The 8432-nt window shown below is 50.7% G+C and overlaps 1 protein-coding gene across 4 annotated transcripts; it reads right to left on the minus strand.

Moving 5' to 3' along the window:
* Positions 1-2762: 2762 nt before the first annotated feature.
* LOC123058993 (B3 domain-containing protein VP1) lies at positions 2763-7120 on the minus strand. 4 transcript variants are annotated; one of them, XM_044481659.1, is made up of 6 exons: positions 5480-7120; positions 5149-5265; positions 4689-4786; positions 4074-4120; positions 3896-3972; positions 2763-3235 (listed from the first exon to the last, which is right to left on the minus strand). In XM_044481659.1, the coding sequence occupies exons 1-6, from the start codon at positions 7022-7024 to the stop codon at positions 3044-3046; spliced, it is 2076 nt and encodes a 691-aa protein (XP_044337594.1). In that variant the 5' UTR covers positions 7025-7120; the 3' UTR covers positions 2763-3043. The 4 variants fall into 4 exon arrangements, 2 of the variants coding, with proteins under 2 accessions (XP_044337594.1, XP_044337593.1); XM_044481658.1 differs by having other exon boundaries at positions 4689-4789; XR_006427338.1 differs by having other exon boundaries at positions 3089-3235; positions 4709-4786.
* Positions 7121-8432: the final 1312 nt, after the last annotated feature.

The following is an 8432-nucleotide window of genomic DNA, read 5'->3' on the forward strand; positions in this document are numbered from 1 at the left end:
CACATCGAAATGATACTAAGTACACTTAGCATATCAATCAACGTAATGTCAAAAATTAGTCGAGACATACACATAGCCAACATTGAATAACACACACATGACCATCAATTTCAACCACTATCGTTGGTAACACTGTACTATGAGAAATCTCTCCAACAGTGATGCCCAAGGGAAGAAAACAAAACGACATGTGAAATTTATCATCGCTAGATCCAACCACAAAGGTTAGGAGATGGGTATTCCCCGAAAAGTGGAATTTAGGGCTCCTTTGATTCAAAGGAACTCCATAGGATTTTTGGAGGGTTTGAATCGTTTAGAATTTTTTCTAAAGAATCATATGTACTAAATTTCATAGAAAATCTTACTTTTTTTGTTTTTTCTTGTGGCATCAAATAACTTCTTTATTTTATTTTTCGTTTGCCTAGGCAATTGATTTGGTCTTGTATGATTTTGCTATTTGATTCTTTGCATGTGTTAGCGTTGATATTGATTGTGTTCTATTTTTTTCCCAAGACTGATGTTGTAAAAAGAAGAATGCGTGATCATTGTGTTTGTATTGTTTGATGCTCCATTTTGAGTCGATGAAATCCACCCCTCATAAAAAAGGATTTCATATTTCTCCAAATAGGGCATCAACTTCATTTTGAATTAGTAAAATCCATCCTTTATAAATAAGGATTTCATATTTCTCCAAACAGGGTACCAACTACTAATTGCATGCACACAACCTCAGTTTGCGTCGGAGTAAAAAAATCCAACCATAAGAGCAACTCTAGCAAAGTCGCCATATGTATCGTCAGTCACCATATGGGATATGAAGCGAGCTTCATTCGAATATGGGATGTGGTCATTGTGCACAAACACAGAGCCGCTACAACATCCATATATGTTTTCCTTTTTATTTTCTTCTGTTTTTTTGTTACATCAACTAAAAAATCCACATACACACTTTCAGGGATTAAAACACTAATTTTTGAGATAACATCACATCACAAGTGATTACATAGGGGTAGAAAAGTCGATTGGCAACAAAATTATCACTAAACTGGTGACTATACGCCTTGGGAAACACTAGTTGCTCCTCACCACAATGACGGTGAATGCAGTGCACAGGACACATGCATATGTAATGAGACGAGTCGTTCTCCATGCACAACAGTGGGACAGTATGGCGACCTCGTCATTATCGCGTGAAGGATGGCAATTTTACACGTGGGTCTAGGCGCAATTTTATACCCACGGGTAGTATCCATACTCTACCCGTCAAGTCATGGATAGGGCACGGGTATAGCCTCTTACCCATAGAGATACCCATACCCTTCCAATTTATACTTGCATATAAACCTTACCCATGCTTCACACGTGTACCAACATTAAAGTTGTATCGTGAGCTTGTGAACCTATGTTAAAGTTGTCATCAATTGTCATTTTGAATTGAGATAATTGTCATGTACTCATCTATCTGTTATTGAGTTGAGGTCATTGTACTTTTGTCAAATGTGCTATTACAGATGAATGTAAGACTGTGAATAACTTTTGTACTATTTGATCTACCCGTTGGGTATCCAATGAGTATGGGTACCCATTTGTTATGGGTACGGGTAAAGTTTCATACCCATGGGAATGAGTATGGGTAGAATTTTTTACCCATTGACTACACGGGTATGGTTATGGTATTACTCTACTCGTCGCATACCCCTACCCATTGCCATCCTTAATTCCGTCCCCGTTCATCGTCATCGAGATCCAGGACGGCTTTTTTAACAAGGGAAGATCCAGTATGGCGTGATTCGACTAGGTGAATGTCACCATGTCCTTGTCGAATGCGCGCCATCTGATGCACTCCTTCTTCACCCCCAAGTCCGCATATTTCTCCTTGTAATTGAGCCACATGATGTAGTCGCTCTCCGCCGCAACGCCTTCCCGACGTCGATATGCTTGAAGATTTGACCGAGACGGACAACCGAGGCGTGGGCGGCATAGCACGCATCCCATGCCTCCTTAGCAGGGAGGCAACACGGAGTACATGAGGCCATATATGAGCTGCGTAACGAGACCTCGCCTGCTCATACGGGATCATACCCCAAATAATGGAATGTCTTGTGATATTCCAATCTAGGCACTCATCGAGGGCAGGATCCTCCTGCGCACGTCTAGCACATATATGTGATCCTCCTCCTCAGCGATGTGTGCGGCCTCCTGCTCCACTTCTCCCTGTCCTTCAAGAAGGGGCACCCATTCCGACTTTAGGGGAAGCGCATGGCGACAGAAAGGGAGAAAGTCGCTACGGGCAGCTGTGTTGGAAGGAAGTGAAGGTTGTAAGCTTTTCAACCATGGCGACGGTCTTTTTATAGCCGCATAAGGCAAACGCCGAAAAAATATAGCAGATTGCGGGGAGTAGGCACATGATAGCTGCCATTAATTGGCATGCTTCCTGATATGCATGTCTGGCCGTGTGCGCCATTGGCACACGAAGTAGATGGCCGCTCGAAAGGCTGGAAGGAAGGTAGACTTTCCTTCCAAGTGAGCGTCTGGTGGGTATATATGGAGCTTCCTCCAAAAATGGCAACTCTCGAGGCCATATGACTAGAGTAAGTACTTACCCTTTTTAGGCCAAAATAGTCCATATGCCGCTCATTATTGCTATGAGGCCAATAAGGCGGCTCTGCTAGAATTGCTCTATAACACTCCTTGTTTCTCTCCTAATTTCTAGGTCTAGTCAGTGTCATTCAAAAACTATGCAATGCATGACTAACTAGGAAAGTTTGCTTGTTAGGAGGACAACACACAACGAATAAGGGTATGTTCATGCATGTACAGAAGGGTTACAGCCTTTATACAGGTTTAACAGCACGGACCATGCATTCTTCAGCGTCACATCTGACCGATAGCTACTTTAGTATCATCATCCCTAACTAGGGCTACAGCAGTACACGGAAGCACGGATCATAGAACGAGAGATCGATTTGATCATCATCAACGGGTATACTTGAGCTAGCTAACTGAGTCTTCAATGGTGGATCGGACGGCGAGCCTGCTCATTTCAGATGCTCACCGCCATCTGGTTCATGGAGGCGGCCTCCTGGCGAGATCGCCGGACGCCGTGGGGGGGCTTCTCCTTGCAGCCGCCGTCTTCTCCGCCCGCCTTCACGTCGGACGCCCCGCCTTTCTCTGGACTGGCATTCTTGTGCTTGGCTAGATCCTGTTGCGCTCTCACCTTCACGCCGCGTATCAGCTGGTGTTTACACAGAAAGGCTGAGATTAGCTGATGTATACACAATTAATTCAAACGCACAAGTACAAAGATAGTTCTGCTATACTTAATTAGATATCCAAAGACAAACAGTCCTATATACTCCATCCCTCACAGAATACAAGACATAGACATCTGACTTTTCAGTCTCCAACGCTTGATTTTGACCTCATAACATGCATAAAGAATATATATTGAGATATGCATGACATAAAACTCCTTTTCTAAAAAAATGCATGACATAAAACTAGTACTCCCTCCGTCCCATATTAAGTGACTCAACAAAGTTGAGTTAAGTGACACAACTTCGTAACTCAACTTCTACAAAGTTGAGTCACTTAATTTGGGACGGAGGGAGTAATATTTTGCAAGATGAATGCGATGTTATTACTATTAATATATGCACAATATCCATATACTTACGCACATATATACAAGAGATCAAATTTTAAAATGTTGACCTCATAGTACATAATAATCCGCCTTATATTTTGGGATGGAAGAGTATATATTGTGATAATCATATACCAACGCTATCAAAATGACAGCTACTGATCAACTGGTCAGTTTGCAACATGCATACTATGGATGTAAACAGATCATTTCATGGAAATGAATTGACGGGAAGGGTATGAACATTACATATTTGCCCGACTTGACATCAGAGTAAAGCACGATGAAATCACCCTCCTGCAGCTCATTCGACCGAACAAAGTCACCTACAAGTTCAAGCACAAGAAACGTTTTGTGAACACAAGGGAAGCTAGCTATATATTTGGTTTCAAAATTGTATCAGGCAGGTTTGGTTCTCTTCTCTCACCAGTGTTCTCTAGAAGATACATTCTGCTCTTGTTGTTGGGCCAAAATCTGCATGCATGAAAATCAAGATCGATCATTGTACCAGCAATTTGTTATCATACAGAATTCAACTAGCTAGTTTTTTTCTCCTTACTTTGACAGCTCTAGCTAACTAGCAACATATGATACACTTTGGAAGAAGAAGAAGAAGAAGAAGAAGAAGAAGAAGAAGAAGAAGAAGAAGAAGAAGAAGAAGGAAGAAGAAGATGGAAAAATAGGAAGTATGGTATCAGAATAATCTACTGTGTAGAGTGATGCTAACAAGTAGTGAACCAAGAGACGATGCGAAAACAAAATTTCTGCATGCCCGTTCACGTATATATATAGAGAGAGCGGCGCACTACGAATGCATGCTACTATTTGGCTCCCGGATTTCCATCATATGTATTCATATGACCCACTTGCCCAATTGGGAAAGGAACGTGCGTGTCCCACACAGTGATGCAGTGATCATGTCATTTACTAGATGTGGCCTACAGATAATTAAAAAAAGATAAAAGTGAACTAATGAAAGCATGCATGTTTAATATTATTATTAAATTTTATCCCAAAATCGATCGATGGGAGTACTAGTTACCGGTACCGCATGCTCCACACCTGAGATGTGCCGATGTCCTCAATGGGGATCGAGATGCCGTCCCCCGTCTTGAGCTCCGGCAGGTGAGTCTCCGCTTCCTTCTGAAACCATCCATGGAAGAAGAGACGCGTTTTAGTCGCAACCGATCGATCAGCTAGCAGACAGACAGGAACATCCATGGATAGATACACTTGCAATCCGAGAAATCAAGAAGAAATCAACACAAAGATTGCAGAAAGAAAGGAAGATCCATTCACAGCTAGGTCATACAGGTGCAATCCAAAGATGGATCTTGTCTAATCAAAGAGGAATCAAGGAGAAATTAAAATTTGCAAGTGGATGCATGCATATATATAGCTGAAAATTGCAAGTGGATGCATGCATATATATAGCTGAAAATTGCAAGTGGTGCATGGGTGGATGGAGGAAGAAGACCGCGATAGGGAGGTGACTGCCTCACTTTGGGGAGCACGATGCGGCCGAGGGTTCCGACGTCGCTCTGCTTGAGCACCTTCTGCAGCAGGAACCGCGGGTTCTTGTCTCCTGCCGCCGGCGCCGCCGCCGGCGTCCTCGCACCCTGCGCGCATGCACAGAACCTCGTTGAGAACTTGAGATGCATTTCACCGTGCAGGTAAACACACGCACGCATGCGGGGAGGGTATCCTATCGCTGGACAGCGATGTGCGTCTCTTACGAAGTACGCACACTTATTTGGGGAGCAATGGCTTGTGATTCTATGCGGGATGGCGATCGATGGATGGATGGCAAGAGGTGTTCGTGCATGCATGCACCTGCTGCCGCTGCTTGTCGGAAGCCGCCGCCTGCCCCGGGCGCTGCGGCGTGGCGGCGCCGCCGGAGGGCGGCCTCGCTGCTGCGTCCGGCGAGGGTTTTTGCTGCTTCTGCCTTGAGGAATTGGACTTCGTCGACAGCGGATTCGGGACCTGGACCATGAGCTGGCCATGGGGCTGGCTCTGGACGGCTTGTTGCGTCCAGAGGCCTCCCCAGCCAGACGACGGCGGCGTGACCGGCGCCGAGTGCGCCGCGCGGGGGGATGGCTCTTGAGGGAAGCCGCCGGTTTGGATCTGGCTCAGATTCAGCTGCTGGCTCCGCTGCTGCTGCAGGCACGACAGGCGCCGCTGCCTCGCCATCCTCTTCTTCCGGGCCTCCCTGGTCGCCGCCGGCTCCATCCGCTGCGGGAACTGCCCGGCGAATCCGGGGGCCGCGAACGGCTGCGGCACGGCCCCCGGCGGCGGCATCGGGTATGTTTGAGTGCCTGCGGATGTGGCCCCAGCTGGGACGAACGCCGCGTACTGCAGCGGCCAGGCCCCGGCGTGCATGTCGGGCGCCGCCGGCGGGGAGAACGGCTGGCTGCTCACGCCCACGCTGCTCGTGCTGCAGCCCTGCTGGAACGGGTAGATCGCCTCGCCGCCGTAGGATCCAGTTGGCGAGAAGGCCTGGTAGGGAATCCAAGATGTGGCAGCGGCGGCACCCGTCTCCGCGGGGAATTCGTAGCCGGGGTTTGCGCCGGGGCTAGGGAGCTGGCCTCCTGCCGGCAGCGCCTCCTGATCCATGGCGCCGACGCGGGGGCGCTTCTTCTGCAGGTGGTGGTTCTGCACCCAGGTGAGGATGAGCTTGAGCAGCTGCATGGTGCCCTGGCGCCCCCCACCGAGGCGCGCGGCCGCGGCCTCGATGGTGGATCGACGGAGGCGGATGCTGCGGAGGTCCTCGGCCGAGATGCAGTCGCGGTTGTTCTTGAGCCACTCCATGAAGAAGCGCGGCAGGTCGTCCGCCGCGCTCCCCGTGCCGCCGCCACCCATGAAGGCATCCTCTCCTCCACCAGCAGCCGCATGCGACGCCGTTCTCCCGGCCGTGCCGTGGCCCGCCGGAGGTTGCAACTGCTGCTGCTCGGAGATGACGTCCTCCAGCATCATCCCGACGTCGGGGAAGAGCGGCTCGTCGTCCCAAGGGACGTCCTCGTTGATGGATGCGAAGTCGAGCAGGTGGTCGATGTCGGAGAGGTCGTCCATCCCGTCCCCGGCCGCGGCAGGCTCGGACGGCTCGCCGCGCGCACTCTCGCCCCCGCGCCCGCCTGCCCCCACGGCGCGGGTGAAGGCGCTGGAGGAGTTGGAAGACGACGAGGAGGAGAAGGTGGAGCTCGACGGCGAGGAGAGGCAAGGGAAGTCCGGGAGGGCCGGGAAGGTATCGTGCGCGAACATGAAGTCGTCCTCTCCCTGCCGGATCTCCACCGCGGGGCCCTTCCCGCGGTGGGGCCCGCCGCGCCTCGGCGCGTCCCCCTGCGAGTGCCGCGGCGGCGACGAGCCGGCGGAGGCGTCCATGCAAAGGGAGGCAGCGAGAGCGAGAGGGCGAGAAGGAGATGTGATGTGTGTGTGCGGCCAAAGCGTTTGTCGCCCTGTGTGTAGGTGCGGCCGGGGGTTGGGGGTGGGGGTAGGGGGTGGGTGCAGTTACTCTCTGAAGATGAACAGGGCAAGCAGGAGGTGGAAGGGAGAGAGTGCGGCTCCGCGCCCCACGTGGCGCCCGCGGAGGGCTGTGGGAAGCGCTCCACCGCCCACGCCAGCCTCTCCCCGGCATCTGCCCTTTCCATCCCCCGCTCGCTCCCGGCCCCTCCCCCTGCCCGTGGGCCCCACCACGGCCCCGGGACCCAGCTTCAGCGAGAGGGCTTCGACCACCGCTAGTGGGGTGACGCACTGCATGGTCCTGCTCGATGACAGCGGGGCCGCGTGACGCGAGCCCACATGTCAGTTACGACCTCTCTACCCGGGTGGGAGACTTTTGTTTCGGCGCGTGATAATGTTGACCGCCCCGTGGCCCGTGGGGGCCATCCGCGATGCGTCCGTGGACGGGGCCCGGGTGCGCGTAGCGGCTCCGCCTCGTAGGATGTCTGTGTCGCGGGAGCGCCGACTGGGCGCTGCGCGCTGGGTCCCTTTCGCGCCGTCCGATGGAGCCAGCCCCCAGATCCGACGGACGCACGCTTCCCAAGCGACACCAGGGGCTGTCTCGGAACTAGGGGTGGCGCGTCCCGGCGCACGCGCCGAGGCCTACACGGACGGGCGCGCCCGACGTGGACGAGGGACACATGTGGTTGGGATGACGTGGTGCCGAATGATTGGTCGTGGAGGTGGCGTGTATGGAGCCACGGGCCCATGCCGCGGCCAGCTCGACGGCAGCCGGGAGATACATGTACCTGGTGTGGGCGTTGCGTGTGGATGGAGCGTTTGCCTTGTCCTACTCGTAGGAGGTTGTTGCGGCCATAGTCAACAATATTTCGTGGCGTTTCTCAACTCTTTCTGGAAATGCTTGCGCAGTGCAATTGATATACGTATATCTGTTTCCATCACATGAATGGCACCGTGACGAAGTACTACTGAAACTGATAGAGTATTGCGTCGCTGCAGCTTTGGCGCTTTGCGCTAGCTGTTTCATTTCTTTTTCTTCCTCTCTCAGTTTGAGACGGTCGCCTTGTACTCCCTCAATTCTTAAATAATAAGTCTTTTTAAAGATTGTAATATGGACTATATACAAAGCAAAATGAGTGAATCTATACTCTAAACTACATCTATATACATCCGTATATAGTTCACATTGAAATCTTTAAAAAGAACTTAAAAGTATTTAAGAACGAAGGGAATATATGTGTTTTCAGCGAGAATAGACATACGGAGTATGCAATGATGATGATGAGATATATAGCGTGGCTATGTGAAATATTTTGTAGGTAGGCAATCT

The sequence above is a fragment of the Triticum aestivum genome, chromosome 3A, assembly GCF_018294505.1.
Source record: "Triticum aestivum cultivar Chinese Spring chromosome 3A, IWGSC CS RefSeq v2.1, whole genome shotgun sequence".
NCBI classification, from domain to species: domain Eukaryota; kingdom Viridiplantae; phylum Streptophyta; class Magnoliopsida; order Poales; family Poaceae; genus Triticum; species Triticum aestivum.